Source organism: Aplidium turbinatum, chromosome 5 (genome assembly GCF_918807975.1).
Source record: "Aplidium turbinatum chromosome 5, kaAplTurb1.1, whole genome shotgun sequence".
In the NCBI taxonomy this organism is placed as follows: Eukaryota; Metazoa; Chordata; class Ascidiacea; order Aplousobranchia; family Polyclinidae; genus Aplidium; species Aplidium turbinatum.
The window spans coordinates 33,175,758-33,193,620 of NC_137476.1; the positions used below are offsets into that span (position 1 = coordinate 33,175,758).

Genomic DNA, 17,863 nt, shown 5'->3' on the forward strand with positions numbered 1-17,863 from the left:
ATCTGGGTTGCGAAGCAATACCTTGCTTTCTTCAACTTACCTTGCAATAAGCAAACTTCATTCATGGGAGGTGTGATGCAATGCAGCCCATATTTTCATACAAACAACACATTTTCGAATAGTAAAAGAGAACAAACATTGTTGGAGTAAGCCAACTAATTAATTTAGGAAGAATAATACTTTAACTGCTTTCTCTTACAAAACAATAGGAGGATGTGGTCCTTGTGGATGCGCCCCCACTGGTAACGACGACGATAAAGAACTGACCAAGTATCTAACATTTTTTATTAAAAAAAAGTTTAAATGAGTATTCCATTTCTCAACACATCTAGTTGTAGTTGTATGTTAGCTATGTCACTTACCCTCCAAACACAATTAGCTTTAAACTTTGCATTTGTATCGATATAGACTCTTTTACTTTGTAGATCGCATTATAAGTAGATTAATCTGCACTTCATTTTTGAAACGATTACTGCTGTAGTGCCCTTACTTTAAGTTTTGGCAGAAAAGTTGTACTGTTTGAGACTGTGACTTTTCCTCTACCACTACTACTATTGTACAACCGCTCACTATAACATTGCTTTGACCTTACACCAGCTAAGGAATCTGAGTGGAACACTTGGTATTGATTTAAAAATTGCTGCGTAATTTGATAGCTCAACTGCATTAAAGAAACACGTCAATTGATGACACGCTACGCAGTGGTTCTTAACCATTTTTCTTGTTGACGTCACTTTGCACACCTGGTTGAGAAGGTAACGACTAGAACATCACACAACTAAGGCGAAAGAGCCATGTCTAATGTCCATTGAGTCCTGTCTTTTTCATGAGTTACCAAAGGGGTGGGGGGGACTTGTATACCAGTCCCAGGTATACAAGTCCCCCCACCCCCTTGGTAACTCATGACAAAGACAGGACTCAAGCTGCGTGGCTCTTTCGCCTTAGTTGTGTGATGTTCTAGTTGTTACCGGTTGAGAACTCTTACCCTATGACTAAGGTAAAGTATTGCTAAAACAAACAATTTTTTCAAAAAGAAAGTGTCATCTCCTTTAACCATGTTAACTGGCCACTATGATAACTTAACCAAATTAAACTAACCTTTCTCGGCGTTGTACACTAGAGAAGTAGGAATTAATAAGTTTCTCATATTTCATCAGCCTGAATAGGCCTAGGCCTACTAATTAGATCTTTGTTGAAAGAATACGAATTAGATCTTTGGCAAAACATGGCAAGAATTCGGTGCGATACGGATGAGCCCAGCCTCATGGGCGAAACACGTGTCTATCGCTGTCTATTCGATGCTACAATCGGCTGCCCAGAAACTTATCGTTTATTGGAGGTCTTTATGGCTAGCGTGGAAGCTACACCGTTGTGGTTAGCAAAGCGTTACTGCTGCTCGCTGTGCTAGCGAGTGATCAGCCTTGTGCTGATGGCCGGGAAGAACACCCCTTCTTCACAAATTTGATCTTTGTTGAAAGATATCTCATCAAACAATGCAAACTCTAACCTGACTACGTACATGCGCATCGAATTTGATAATCCTGACAGTTATTATTGTGAGTTAATGTAGCCTACGTGTTCGATGTATGTATATTCCCGAAAGTAAATCTTAATCAAGCGATCTAATAATGATCTAACTTCCTGCTGGTGACTGTCAGAAGTTATTCGAATCTGATTAACGAACGCCAACACTAATGCTGATAAATGTAGATTCTAAAATGCAATTGCTTGTGCTAGATTAGGTTTTGAAAGAACCAACTCACAAACCATGCTTGCAATTCAAAGCAATTCAAAGAAATTATATTTCTAACGAAGAACTCAATCGTTACCTACAGTACTATAGAACTTGTGAAGTTCGTGGTATGATCCAGCGCAATGCTTATGAATAAACTGAGGAAGGTTAAACGTCAAACTGCTACTTATAAGAAGTCGATTAACGATAATTTTTTTTTATAGAGAATAAATATTTCTAAAAAGAAATAATTGATATCAATCAATCAATCGATTTATTTTTTATTGCTTCTTAAGCGAAAAAGAAAAAAATTATAACGCAGTAACAGCCAGCTAGCTTAACCATTTCTGCAGTTGAGCTGTTTGAAAGGAGAGTTTTAATCGAAACAAAACAAATTTGTAATTCCGAAATTCTTAAAATGCTTGAGTGGTGATACTCAATATGCTTAAATAATTTGTTGGCCACTTCATGCTTCTTGCTTTAATAACTTCATTTCAGCAAAAAATAGGCTGTAAAGCTTTGTAATATTTATCGCACTGAATAAAATACCGCAACCTTTTTCAATCGACATTAATTTCAATTATGTAGGTTTATTATACGCGCAATAAGATAACGTTTTCGGAATATCACCAATTACAGTAGGCCTAGTGTTACTTGCTATTAATTGCAACAATTTGGATAAAGAGGATACTTTTTTCAACTACAGCCAAATAATTTCTTATACTATGGAAAACTATTTTTCTTTTAAAGGCTTGAAAAGGACTATTTGCATAATCGAAAACGTTGCTTTTTTTGCGATAACGTTAGATGTTGTTGTGTTGCTCAGCTACTGTATGTTTGTTTATTAAATACAACAAAACGAACTGAATTACGTTTATAAACAATACCGTGTCACAATGTGAGGTGTTGTAGCCTTACTAAATTCTTGCTGACTATCTCATGTTGATCTTGAACACGCTTTAACATTCGCGTTTTGTCGCTTCTACCTTTTTTCAAACCCTGCAACGTTACGAAGGAATATTATTTTTTCTTCGATGGTATGAAATAAATAACGAAACTCAAACTAAACTGAAACAACGAATCAATGGTATTACTCTGTCCCAAACACCTTTTTCAGTAATACATTGCTTCATTTTATCTTTTTATAGCATTCACTACTTGTCAAATCCAAGTTGTGCGGCGCAGAAGAACAAACTGCTAGCCATGTCGTTCTTTAGTGTCCTACCAGGAAAGCATGGCATGGCAAAGTGGACGAAGCGGCACTCCCCTTGCTTTCTATCATTTGTTTTGAAATCTGAGCAATCTTGTCTCATACGAAAGAAGAAGAAATCCAAATTTGGCTACTTTTGTAAATGAGGAGAGCTTTGACATTTTGTTACTGTCATTAGGCCACCGCATATTTTTCACAGTTGAAAAATTTCATTTGACGAGTGCTGATGTTTCAGGAAAACAAATTACAAACTCGACCGTTTTTAAAAGTTTGGGTTGATTTTAGATGCTATATTTTTGGCCTACTAAGAGTACTATACTGTAATATCAACAAAAAATTTCTGTTTAAAATGTCGTTCAGAACAACTTGCACAGAACGAGGTAGACACAACGCGGACAGTCGATCTGTGACGTCAAAAAAATCCTAAACAGAGTTGCCACAAAGTAGTCGCGGATCCCAGAGGGTCGAATCCTCTTCCATACCACACTGAAAAGTAATTTTATTCAAGGTGTATTGACAAGGCTGAATTAATGGAGACCTACAATTCATTATGTTTTTTGAAATCCTCTCTCTCTCCCCGCCTTAACGTTATTGTCTGGATGTTCCCCTACCACAAAGTAAGAGTTTGTGCACTGCTCGTAAATAAATAGTCACTGTTTGCATTGTTGAACATGGCAGCGAAAGAAAATTTGTATCAAAATTGCCGGGACAAAACTTACCGAAATATGTACAGGAAGTTCGTGAGAAAAAAATTCGTAATTATGGACATTCTCTGAAAAAAATAAGGCTTTTAAAAAGTTTTTTTCCAACAAAAAGTTTGGTGAATAAAAAAATAACAGTTAACCTCTCAAGTACATGTAGCTCCACACAAAGTGAAGTTTACATGCCTTTTGTCTCTTTTTTATTTCTTTAAAAGTAATGTCTAAAAAGACATTTTTGTCCAAAAAGAATGTCTAAAAAGACATTATTAAAAGTAACTACGGACAAAGGCCAGTGTTATTTTTTTATTCCACTTGTTGATTCCTTCATATCAGTTTGTATCCTCTGTGGATCCTTCTCTAGTATCATGGGCCAATCCTATAGATGTTTGCTGGTACACCCCTTCATTTTCTTTAAAAAGTTTGGTGTTTATTTTTTAAATGCAAAAACGAAGACATTAGTAAAATACCTCGGGCTTTGCTCAAATAATCCCGGGCCCTGGTCCAAAAGTACTCACTGGACTATCCAAATGAAATGTTGAGCCAATGAGAACGCAGAAATAGAACCTTGCCTAGGGTGCAGCTTTTCGCCGGCCCTCCGCAAGGACCAAGGCTTAAAATCGGGACACATTTGACAAGCATAAAGAATAATTGATATTTTGTAACTGGAAAACACAGAAATGTCAAAATATTTGTCATAATATTCATCAACTAAAACGAATGATCTACAAAGGTGCTGGGATACGGAATTTTGAAACTATACAAACAATATAAGAACGAAACTTAAATTAAAAAAATACCTACTGTGTCTAAACTTTAGAAAACAAGGTATTTAGTCTATCACCTTATATAATATTATACAAAGTAGATTTTAGTGCGTTGAAATTGGCGTCCAACATAAACCTTGTGCATGGACGCATGCAGGCTACAATATGAGGACAATATGCTATTCCACACATCAACATCTCTGATCGTCACTTGTGATGTTGATCTGATGTTGACTTAGGCCTACATTAGATTTGATCCGTTAGATTAGATTTGCTCCATTAGATTTACGTTAGATTAGATCCGATCATGAATTCAATTAGAGACAAATATAGCCCCTGCCTTGATTCTTCTGAGGCCTCCCGGTAGAGCGGTCAGTTTACAAGATAAGCTTATTTTACTTTAAATACTTTCAGAACATTCCCACAAAAGTTATTTTTTACATGAAGTTTTTACAGATGGCATATTAAATACAATTAATCCATTTTCTAAGTAAGCCAAAGTAAAATTTCAATGTCATGAATATAAACCGGCTAAAGTTGCCACCTTCGTGCAATTTGGATGAAAATTTCGCAACATTGTCCATTGTAGGCCATAGTTGTGTGCTACACAAGCAGTAGGCTATATAGCAGCCTAGACCCTAGGGTAAGGTGAGTTTATAGAAGAATGCTTAAAATTTCATGGAAGCGTAAAATCACAAACGAAGATGTAGGCCTACTATTTTGATTGCAAACCAACATGGAAATTCTACAAACAATTAAAACAAAAAAAATGAAGTATTCTGTCCATATAATTCGCAACAATTCTATTCAAAGACAATTACTCGAAGAAAAAAATCAATGGAAAACGAAACAGGGGCAGACCACCAAAAACATGAAGTAATGATATAGACTGGTCAGGTCTTCTAACAAAACTGCAAAAAAAAATCTCACACAAAGAAACTCCATTCAGCGGCAACTAGTGGATGGAATAATTCCTCGGCAACAACATTTCAACAATCGGGAAACTTCACTTTGTCAATCTCGGTGACCGGCCCTGCGTTAAAAGCCTCTACAAGCAGTGCTGTGTTAAACCCTCTGTGGGCCCCGGGGCCAGAATAATTTTGGGCCCTCTATCGTCAAGCAGACCTATAGTATTGTGTATACTTTCACTGCACTGATATGGAAATGTGGTTTACTTCAATAGACTTTCTCACCAGTTTAGAAAACAACACAAGTGTAAGTAACCGCAAACACAGGTCTATCATTTCTTAGCTACACCTTTGCTCGGAATGAAAGCCAAAAGTGTTAACAATTTCTAATAAAAAAAATGCTGGCAATGGAGTATAGTGACGACGCGGTAATACCACCGTACCGTGCAGAGTTTTGAATGTTTGAACTTTGCGTTGGGGTACCGCGATAAAATCTGAAGATAAAACCAAAACTGAAGAAATTATTAATTTTCATTCAGATTTGGTCATCTGGTCTGGTAACATTATTGTTTTTCACCAACTTTATGGTTTATCTGGCAACACTACTTGTTCAGTCAACCAAGGTAAAAACATTGTGATTGTAAATTTTAATTTGTAAACAAAAGCAGTGTCAAGAGTTTTGAGAATCATGTGTTTAATTATTTTTATTTAACATTATTTCATTCCAAGGCAAAGCTTTCATTATTTTATGCAGGCATTCAAGTTAATTAAAGTTTTTAGGGTATGGTAGCCTTGGTTAGTGTCAAGAATAAACACTTAAACAGGTCACTTGTGAAAGAATGATTTTTATTTTGGATCAAAGCAATTTCAGTGGGCTACCATACAACATGTGAAACAACATGTACCATACAACTTGTGAAAGAATGATTTTTATTTTGGATCAAAGCAATTTCAGTGGGCTACCATACAACATGTGATATGCCAGGCCTATAAGGTATTTGAAGATAAGAGAAATTTCATGTGCATATATTCAGAAAAAAGTAAATACAGAGGAACGTTTCTGCTAAAAGTATCCAGCATTCAATAAAAAGCAACTCAGATGAGCTATAAAAGGTGGATAACAAGTGGTGCAAGTTCCTCAATTGCCTTAATGGGCCCAAATTTTTTTCCAAAATTTGCTTTTGTTTAATACATTCCCTTGCATTTGATGTGCACTTGCACAAGTGCACTCTTATTCTTCATGGTGCAGACTGCAGAGGCAGTATGACATTTCGAGATGTTTTGCATTGTAGTGTACGGGAAGACATGTGCAGTGCTGCAGCGGACAGTTTTTTTCTGCTCGTGACATCACTAGTCAAGGATATTTATAATTACAGTAGTGTAAATGTTAAAAATGAAATGATAAATCATAAAATAAATTGAATATATAGGTGGCGTACCGTATATATATGAATTCACAAAGGGCCCAACTCCATTTTTTTTTATTTTACTTTTTGTGCTTTCCGATTTCTTTCAATCAAAAGAAATTGAATACCGGTATATGAATTCAAAAAGGGCTCTTTAGTATTTTTTTTTCATTTCACTATTTGTGCTTTCCAATTTCTTTCAATGTCTTGTAAATTATACTAAAAAAACAGCCAAATTTTTCAAACATATCGATAAACACATAAAAAATACCCTATCAATATTTCCATTGATTTTGAAATGGGCCCAACTACATCAATTACACTTCAACTTCTAAATAGTTTCTCCATAGAATCTTCACCGAGTGAACTTATTAGGTATGATGCTTCTTACCAGTAAGCATAAAATCATTACCAGTAAGCATAGTTTCACCACAAAAGTAAATGACCAAAATAATTAAAACGGTTGTGCAAAAACACTTTGTGGCAATTGGGCCCTTCTTGAATTCAATATTCAATTGCATCCTATCTGTTATATAGCCTATATGTTAAATATAATTCTGCAGATCATGTTACCGGAACTAACGTTGTCGTATTTTAACTTTCTTTAAGATAGTAATGGTGTTTTTAGAGAAGTTTCAGTGTAGTAAGGGCCCAAATTTGAGATGTTTTAGTATAATAAGACCTAAATCATCTTTATAATGGACAAGTACACGCAGTAAACTTTAGAAAATCAAAAAAAACTTCACTGAAACGCAAATGTCTGTTATTTGTGGGCCCCCTGAGATGGTGGGCCCGGGGGCCGGGCCCCCCTTGGCCCTCCCCTTAACACAGCACTGTCTACAAGTATGCAAAACTACCAAGAATAACTTATATCAAGGCTTTGTCAGTTAAAGGATAAAGATTCAAAACCAAACCAAAACGTCTACTATTGTAGATTGCAAAGATAACCTAATGAATTCATTTGATGTGGCCAAAAGGGATTGTAAATTCCAATCCCCTGCCTTTTGATACGGGTGTAACGTCACGATAATTGAATCAATCAATAGTAGTAATAAATCATACTATTATTAATATTAATTCAATGATTATTGTGAGGTCATACACGTCACAAAGGGAGACGTTGATTAGAGGTCGCAGCCTCTTTCTGTTTGCGCTCTTATTCTAAAAATTGACCTTAAAATAGGCTACTTACAAATCTGAGCTTGGCTCTCATTTTGGATCTTGTAAATTATTTTTTGCAATGAAGCTTTACGCAAGAAAGTCTGTCCAGAGATTTGTGTGATTTTAGCATTTTACTAACTTAAACTATTTTATGCACGCCAAAGTTAAGATTTATAGGCCTATTTGTAAATTAGTAGGATAAAACTGGTCAGTGTTGCCTATAGCCTATATATATCTATACACTGGGAATTATTTACTATCTACAGCCTGTTAGAAAAACAATGAAAAATCGAATGAAAAACAAATTGATTGTTCAGCGTACGGCAATGCAATTTTTATGAGCACTGGCGTAGCGTGACTATTTTTTGGAAGTTTTTTTATTAGCAAACTTTAAGCATAGTCTATGGTCTACTTGTGTTTAATAATCTTTCGGTCAACTGAGTCACATCTAAGGTTTTAGTTTTGTTTTTGATACAAATAAGTTATATTATGTAGCCTATGCTTAAACTTTTCTGAAAAAAGGTTCATGCTGCTTCACAGATCATGAGCCTACAATAAGTCTTACAACAATCTCGTTTTATCGCATTAGTAAAACGTAGCCTATCAATAATTCATTTACGAAACTGATAGCTTATTTCAGCTTTTCAACATGGTGTCACTAAAAAATACCATTTGGCCAACCAGTTCTGAAGCATGTTATGCATCTTTCAAAAACGCGACATCACTTATTCCTTGGTTTTTTGACAACGTTTTGCAGCCTGCAAGTAAGCTTAATAGCTTGATAACCCATCAATCGATCTATGCAATATTTTGCGGTCTGTCTTTGGCTCGGCGCTGCCGTTCGGACGTACTTTTTATGAAAACTAAATCATACGATATAGCCCTTACGGATTAGGCTATGGCTAAGTGGACAGTATGAACTAAACAAGTTTACTGTGTAAAATACTTAGGCCAACAATCGTTGACAAAACCAATGAACTCACTGTTGTTAAAACCTTAACCGAGTGGTCTCCGAAACAAGAAGCCAACGACAGATGGTCAGACTTTCGTGCTTGACAAGAAAAGTGTGACTAAAACTTCTACAGTTAGGCTATAAACATTTGTACGTAGCCGACCTAAGCTATCTTACATTTCACTTGAAAAAACTGCTACACGGTAACACTGGTGACAGCAGATAATGATAGTATCGACCAGTGACTCTAGAACTAGACGATATATCGCCCAATGGGGACAATTTCAAAAAGTCCAAAAGAACGATTGGGGAAAATTTATTTGGTCTGAAATTATTATGAATATTGGCAAAAAATACAATTTTTTACATCTTCATTTGAAGTTTTGGTAAGACCAAGTAGGATTTAAGGCTGAGACAAAAATTTTCATAGCGATCTAAATACACAGGCCTTGACAACGTGTAAACTGGAGACCTGACTGAAGGCCGATGTAATTTTGATTTTAAGCTAAATTTACTTTATAACTTATTTCTTTGAAATGATAGTTTTGAGAATCCAAATTGCCAAAGTGTGATCACTGGATCTCAAATCACTACAAATCTCTTAATTTTACGTTGAAAAAGTAACAAATCTTTTTCAATTAGCCTACCATTGTTGTCAGACGCTTTTTGGATTTCCAGTAAGCGCCTAAATTCAGTAGCCTACATTACTCGAATGGTAGGCTAACAATAACACTAAAATAACTCAAAATATACACAAAAACTATGTTTATTAACTAAGATTCATACTATCAACTTATTCTAGCGATTTTGGCGACTAATAGATCGGCCTTCAGTCAAATTTTAAGTTGCATGTTGTCATGGTCTGTGTATAAAAGTCGCCATGGTTGTAGCCTACTGTAGGTTACAGGAGGCTAAGTAAAAGTCAAGAAAAAAAAATCAAGAAAAGCATATCAACTTCAAGTTAACAATTTGTTACATCTGAAAAAAATTAACATCTGATTGGTTTGGTACCTTACTGCATAAAAAATAAAAATCTTGAAAAGTTCTACTTTGAGATACCTTGATCTACCAACACTATTTTACCACTTTGAGAGATTTTTTTCTCCCAAACGCAGTAAGAAAAACTTGAAGAATCACTTTTTCTTTTCTTTTTCAAAATCAAGATCTGCTAATCTCAAGTAGCTTAAACTATGGAACCTTTGATACTCAAAAGTGTAATTTAAACCGGTCTGGACCATGACACGATGAATTCAGTAATAAAGATAGAAATCCTTGTTTCAAAACATTTTAACCAGCTGATTCTAACATAGTCAGCATTTACTAGTAAATAAACAGAGTACAAGTATACAAAATTATAGATAAGGTGAAAGACAAAAAACTCGAGATTGCATTTTCACAGTGTGAAACGAACTCACTTTTATGTATTACAGTGTAAGGATTTACGAAACAATATCAGTGCTCTCTGTATAAAAAGAAAATGTGGTGAATTCAGTCACATTCCAGGTAGTTGAACAATAAGATTAAATTAACAGAAAGGCAAGAAAGTCAAACGTAGTGTTCACTATGAAGAATGCAATCAACCATACGCCTTGGTACATCAGCGTGTCTGAGAACTACCAACGTACTTGTAGCCTATGGGAACGTTCAAATATTACGTAACTCCTTCGAGGGGGAGGGGGGTTTATGCAAAGCGTTACGTTAGCGTCACATCGGGGGGGAGGGGGTTCAAGCAAAACGTTACGTAACGCTTTCGAGTACGGAACGGTAGTTTTTTGTGCTTAATTCGTAGTGAAAAAGCGTTACATGGGGAAGGGGGGGTCAAAAATTCGGAAAAAAGCGTTACATAATATTTGAACGTTCCCTATGCGAAAGTAGTATGACAAGCTTGATCAGAAAGTTGAAAGTAGTATGAGCTCGAAAGTATATAGAATGAGTAAAAATTATATTGAAAGTATATAATATGAGTTCGAAAGTAGTATGATCAGAGCCGTTTAGGATAAATTGAGCCCGGTACAAATGAGATCTTCGGGTACCAAAAATAGTTCTCAGAAAAAACGCGCTATACCCAATGAATAAGCGGTGGCTTCAAGTTTTCGGTCCCCTTGGAATGGTTACGGGCTCCTTAAAGCATCTCGGGAACAGGTTCAAAAGTACCCCCAAAACCTTCCTGTCAACGCTACTGAATATGACACGTAGCTGAATGAAGTCAATAAACTGTCAACGTGACTTGACGCATTCGGTTCGCTAATTGGTCAATAAACCGTCCACGTGACCTGACGCATTCGGTTCGCTAATTGGTCAATAGCCACACGAATAGAATCCGTCATCTTCGGACATCCATGAAGAAGCAATATCTTGATCGAAGGACAGGAATTCATCACGTGATCAATAGCTTGGTCGGTGAGATTAATGCATTGATTAAGGTGCAGTTCGGTCAATGTATTGCGAGGCAAACCCGCACACAAGCTATGAACACCATGGTCTGTTATGACAGTTTTCGCCACATTCAGCGAGACCAGACAACAGTTGTATTCGCTAAATGCTTGCAAAGATAGGTCTGTAATGTTGGGACAACCACAAAGATTAACTTCTTTTAACTGACGACAGTTCTGAGCGAGAGAGATTACAGCGTCATCCGCAACGTTGACGCAGCGACGCAAGTAGACAACATGAAGATGTTTGCATCTCTTGGAAAGAGCTATCACTCCTTTAGAAGTTATTTCGTCACGATTTCCTTTGGTGGAGTTTAAGTCAATTTTTCTCAGCTGTTGGCAAGCAATGGACAAGCTTTCTAAAGCTGCATCGGAAACCTCACACTCACTGAGATCGATTTCTCTTAGTGATGAATAGCAGCAGGAAATAATGTTGTCATCGTTCAAAAGTCCTCTCTTGCAGGTTAAGTTCAGCATGCGGTCTTTTATACTATTTGGGATCGCATGCATGTCGTGGGTGTAGCTTGAAAAATACTTAACAACTGTGTACAAGCAAGAATTCACAAGCGAGTCAACACTCCCATGTGAAGTCATGTTTCGCATGCACTATTAACTACAAGTTTGTTTCTGCAAATACAAAAATAATTACAACGTGGTTTCACATTAGGCCTACTTTGGGACATGATATAAAGTTTCTTGATCAATGTTTTAGCCCACCTTGAGCCAGCAAAGTTAAAAAGCCATATTCGGCCAAAAGGTAAGAAATACTGTAAACAAGCTCAGTATTTTTGATATAAAGCTAAGGGTATGTGAAAAGGATCAACAAATACTTAAACATTTGCATAAAAACACCACAATGCCTCGTTAGAAATATTTACGTGAGCGCTGCTCCATATAGAAAACATTTTAATCAGCTGATTCTAACATAGTCAGCATTTACTAGTAAATAAACACAGTACAAGTATACAAAATTATAGATAAGGTGAAAGCCAAAAAACTAGAGATTGCATTTTCACAGTGTGAAACGAACTCACTTTTATGTATTACAGTGTAAGGATTTACGAAACAATAAGCCATATTCGGCCAAAAGGTAAGAAATACTGTAAACAAGCTCAGTATTTTTGATATAAAGCTAAGGGTATGTGAAAAGGAAACAAATACTTAAACATTTGCATAAAAACACCACAGTGCCTCGTTAGAAATATTTACGTGAGCGCTGCTCCATATAGAAAACATTTTAATCAGCTGATTCTAACATAGTCAGCATTTACTAGTAAATAAACACAGTACAAGTATACAAAATTATAGATAAGGTGAAAGCCAAAAAACTAGAAATTGCATTTTCACAGTGTGAAACGAACTCACTTTTATGTTATACAGTGTAAGGATTTACGAAACAATAAGCCATATTCGGCCAAAAGGTAAGAAATACTGTAAACAAGCTCAGTATTTTTGATATAAAGCTAAGGGTATGTGAAAAGGATCAACAAATACTTAAACATTTGCATAAAAACACCACAATGCCTCGTTAGAAATATTTACGTGAGCGCTGCTCCATATAGAAAACATTTTAATCAGCTGATTCTAACATAGTCAGCATTTACTAGTAAATAAACACAGTACAAGTATACAAAATTATAGATAAGGTGAAAGCCAAAAAACTAGAGATTGCATTTTCACAGTGTGAAACGAACTCACTTTTATGTATTACAGTGTAAGGATTTACGAAACAATATCAGTGCTCTTTGTATAAAAAGAAAATGAGGTGAATTCAGTCACATTCCAGGTAGTTGAACAACTAGATTAAATTAACAGAAAGGCAAGAAAGTCAAACGTAGTGTTCACTTTAAAGAATGCATTCAACTTTACGCCTTGGTACATCAGCGTGTCCGAGAACTACCAACCTACTTGTATTCGAAAGTAGTATGACAGGCTTGATCAGAGCCGTTTAAAGGAAAATTTGAGCCCAGTACAAATGAGATCTTCGGGCCCCAAATGAAGATACTTTTCAGAAAAACGCGCTATATCCAAAAAATTTACGGTGGCTTCAAGTTTTCGGGCCCATGGAATGGTTACGGGCTCCTTAAATCATCCCGGAGAACAAGGCCAAAGGCACTCCCCAAAACCCCCGTCAACGCTACACAATATGACACGTAGCTGAATGAAGCTAATAAACTGTCAACGTGACTTGACGCATTCAGCTCGCTAATTGGTCAATAAACCGTCCACGTGACCTGACGCATTCGGTTCGCTAATTGGTCGATAGCCACACGAACAGAATCCGTCCTTCGGACATCCGTGAAGAAGCAATATCTTGATCGAAGGACAGGAATTCATCACGTGATCAATAGCTTGGTCGGTGAGATTAATGCATTGATTAAGATGCAGTTCGGTCAATGTATTGCGAGGCAAACCCGCACACAAGCTATGAACACCATGGTCTGTTATGACAGTTTTCGCCACATTCAGCGAGACCAGACAACAGTTGTTTTCGCTAAATGCTTGCAAAGATAGGTCTGTAATGTTGGGACAACCACAAAGATTAACTTCTTTTAACTGACGACAGTTCTGAGCCAGAGAGATTACAGCGTCATCCGCAATGTTGACGCAGCGACGCAAGTAGACAACATGAAGATGTTTGCATCTCTTGGAAAGAGCTATCACTCCTCTAGAAGTTATTTCGTCACGATTTCCTTTGGTGGAGTTTAAGTCAATTTTTCTCAGCTGTTGGCAAGCAATGGACAAGCTTTCTAAAGCTGCATCGGAAACCTCACACTCACTGAGATCGATTTCTCTTAGTGATGAATAGCAGCAGGAAATAACGTTGTCATCGTTCAAAAGTCCTCTCTTGCAGGTTAAGTTCAGCATACGGTCTTTTATACTATTTGGAATCGCATGCATGTCGTGGCTGTAGCTTGAAAAATATTTGACAACTGTGTACAAGCAAGAATTCACAAGCGAGTCAACACTCCCATGTGAAGTCATGCTTCGCATGCACTATTAACTAGAAGTTTGTTTCTGTAAATACAAAAATAATTACAACGTAGTTTCACATTAGGCCTACTTTGGGACATGATATAAAGTTTCTTGATCAATGTTTTAGCCCACTTTGAGCCAGTAAAGTTGAAAAGCCATTTTCGGCAAAGGGTAAGAAATCTTTTGCCATGAAGCGAAAAATAAGCTCAGTATATTTGATAAAAACTGAAACAAATGCTAAAGGTATGTGAAAAGGTTAAACAACTAAATAAACAAAAATAATGAAAAAGGCAATATAACGCAAGAGAACAACTGCACGCCCAGCAAGCTGATGCAAGAGAGAGGCCCAATTACGGATCCATAGGATGCACTGCCAAATAATTATAAATTCAAGACAAATGTACGACTAGTCCAATTGATGTCAAGTTATCTTGTTGTGTATCGCGATTTCGAATAATAAATTTTCTTCAGCACAACTTTATAACAGGCATAGTAAAATCTTCAGTAGGTCAGTTTAAGAATGCAGCAGTTAAGTTTAGAAAGAAATCAATAATAGTGTTTTTCGGTTGCTATAAGAAACAAATAAATTTAGTCTGCGAGCAGTAGTGACAATATTATTTAAATTATGCAGTGCATCCTATGGGTCCGTAATTGGGCCTCTCTCTTGCATCAGCTTGCTGGGCGTGCAGTTGTTCTCTTGCGTTATATTGCCTTTTTCATTATTTTTGCATTTAATTGATAGTGACTGTATCAATTTGATCCGTTATAGGGCAATTTTGTGTCACTTTTGTGCGAGGATGGCTTGCCTCCCCAGAATCCCTCCCTGGCGTTGTCACTCCGTTTTACTAATGTATGACTTAATTCCCTTCATAATTTAAATAATATTGTCACTACTGCTCGCAGACTAAATTTATTTGTTTCTTAGCAACCGAAAAACACTATTATTGATTTCTTTCTAAACTTAACTGCTGCATTCTTAAACTGACCTACTGAAGATTTTACTATGCCTGTTATAAAGTTGTTCTGAAGAGAATTTATTATTTGAAATCGCGATACACAACAAGATAACTTGACATCAATTGGACTAGTCGTACATTTGTCTTGAACTAAATAAACATTTGCATAAAAACACCACAATGCCTCGTTTGAAATATTTACGTGAGCACTGCTCCATATAGATGGAATTAATTATTAATGTTTTCCATATCTACGCGCCAACACTGCACACAAACTAATAGAAAGAACATAGACCAAGACTTGACTAAAAGCTCTGAGTACTGTATTTGCATATAACCAAAGAAAATGATTGCATTTGCAGTCAACGATTAATCGGGTAGGTCAGAGGTTCTCAAACAGTGCGTCGCGACAATATTGTCAACAGGTTTAAACCAAATATTACGAACCATCTCATATGAACCGTTCTCAAAAGATATTAAAGCACCATGCTGCGGAGGTGTTCGTTCAGTCATAAAGCCAAAATTATTGAAATGTCGTTTCAACTTTCCAAGGGCGTCACACAATGACTTCCGTTTGGCATCTATCACAGATATTGTTATCTCCTGACATGAGCATGCGAACCCATTGTTTCGAAACTATTGCAATTGATGGAGAGAGGAGTTACAAAGAAAAATATAAAAATTATTATCGCTGGGTGCGTCGTAAGGTCAGCAAACTTTTCCTGGGACGTAGCAAGGAAAATAGTTTGTGAATCACTGGGATAGACGATGCTATTGTGTATCCACTTACGGTCTCCATGCCACTCGGTTCTGAAGGTTGACCGAGACGAGATCTCCCAGTCGCATATCTTCCCGGAGGTTTTATGAAAAGAAAATCTTTTAAACAATAATAAAACAACGCTATAATTGCTTATAGGCAGATATAACTGATTCAACAGCGACAAATGCATTTATAAAATCATCATTTTCTAACCCATGCTTGGTATACTGATGTAAGTACGCGCGGGAGCCGTACATCTGCCACGCTTTGCTCACTAGCTCATCTAGTGGCTTAACACAGGACGTCCCATTGCTTAGCAAAACGATACTTTTTTCATGCTTTTGGAAAGGAACATTGTTTTTCCAAACCGGGCATCGGCTTAAGCGAGGTATCCATCGTGGATACAACCTCTCATCTTGAAAATTAGGAGCATCTTGTTCCGGAGGTAGAAGAGCTTGCTTTCCTCTCATCACAAGAAGATTAGATGTGTAACGCGGGTAGCATCCTTCGGAATATCCTCCAGCAGACTTGGGAATGTTCCGATGCCAATCCAAACCCTCGTCCATGTAAAAGTCTGTGATCATCATTTGATATATCCTCCTCAAAAGAGCATCCCAGGAAAACGTGGAGTAGGCAACACTAGAAGGAGCAACAAGAGGAAGAGACTTTAAATTTAACATGGTGTAGTGTCCATGAGATGCCGTAGCATCTACTATGTCGCTTAAGACGTTGGGCTGTTTATAAGATGTTGAGGAAGTTACCGGCTGGAGGAGTGATGCCAGTTGATCAGCAATGACCCCATTAACGTCTTTAAATGAAACGTTTTTGGCTCCCAATAATTTGCTGCAAATTTGATGGAGATTGTCGTTATGAAACAAGATATTGGCATCAGTAGTTGAGCAGGTATGGGCAAGTGAAAGGACAGCGTTGTAGTTTTGCACAGCCACTTCCCCATACGAGTATGGACATATAACGGGATTAATTAGAGATGCTCGCGGGAAATTGTCCCTCAACATCCCGGTAACGTACGAACCAAGCCCCGATCCCGTACCGCCTGCTAAACTCGACAGTATCAAAAAGCCTCCAAAATGATCACATTTTTCAGCCTCTCTGCGCGCTAAATTGTAGATAGCGTCTTCACAGCGAGGTGCGTGAACTTTGAACCCGTACGACCAGTTATTTCCGGAACCGCTCTTCTCACAAAATTGCTGCCCTTTCGCATAGCACCACGCTTTGGCAGAAGTTCCATGTAACGCACGTGTAACTACTTTTTGTTCCATGTCAATCATCACTGATCTTGCTTCTGGAGTTCCGGATTCTGGTTCGTTGAAAAAAGTTCCCAGAGACGTCTTCTTGTAGTCTTCGTTTGCCGCAGATGACACCAGTGGACTTGACTTCACCGCATCATCATACAGAGTGTTCAGAAGCTGGTGCCCAACTTGTGTACCGCATTGCCCCAACTGGACAGTTACACAGGCCGCCATACTGATGCAAGTTACACATAAGATCCTACGCTAAGACAGCATTTGCTGCACGCTCCTGCAAGAACAAAAATATAAATTCAAACATGTCACAGATGGAAAAGGCTGCATCTGCACAACAATTGTATAATATAAATACCACAAAAAGAATGTTCACTGCCAAGGGCAAATGCAAGTTAATTAAAATCATTATTAACCAAGCAACATTTGTCAGTTTAATTCAATCGAAAATGAAAGTCTAAGAAGGTCCTTGTAACCATCTGTAGATCTCATGCCAAGTAAAATGGAGGCTGTTCAGATACTTTGACAAAGAGTAACTTCAATTTTCGAATCAAAAATAGTGCAAAAATCCAGAACAAACTGTTATTTTTTTTTATAAAAACAGGGTTAATTTTTGTGTTTAACAATTGTTCATTTGACACTT

General features: G+C 37.0%; 1 protein-coding gene and 1 pseudogene across 2 annotated transcripts in view; both read right to left on the reverse strand.

The window, feature by feature from the left end:
* Nucleotides 1–10,203: 10,203 nt before the first annotated feature.
* Nucleotides 10,204–17,863, reverse strand: part of LOC145770415 (protein AMN1 homolog) — a 40,701-nt gene continuing 33,041 nt past the window's right edge. Inside the window, exon 2 of one of the 2 annotated variants that reach the window (XM_082582059.1) lies at nucleotides 10,204–15,231. In XM_082582059.1, the coding sequence (XP_082438185.1) occupies nucleotides 11,087–11,869 (783 nt within the window). In that variant the 5' untranslated portion in view covers nucleotides 11,870–15,231 and the 3' untranslated portion in view covers nucleotides 10,204–11,086. The remainder of the gene's footprint in view (nucleotides 15,232–17,863) is intronic. The other variant, XM_082582058.1, reaches the window with a different exon arrangement.
* On the reverse strand, nucleotides 15,233–17,443 carry LOC145770414 (tubulin delta chain pseudogene; annotated as a pseudogene).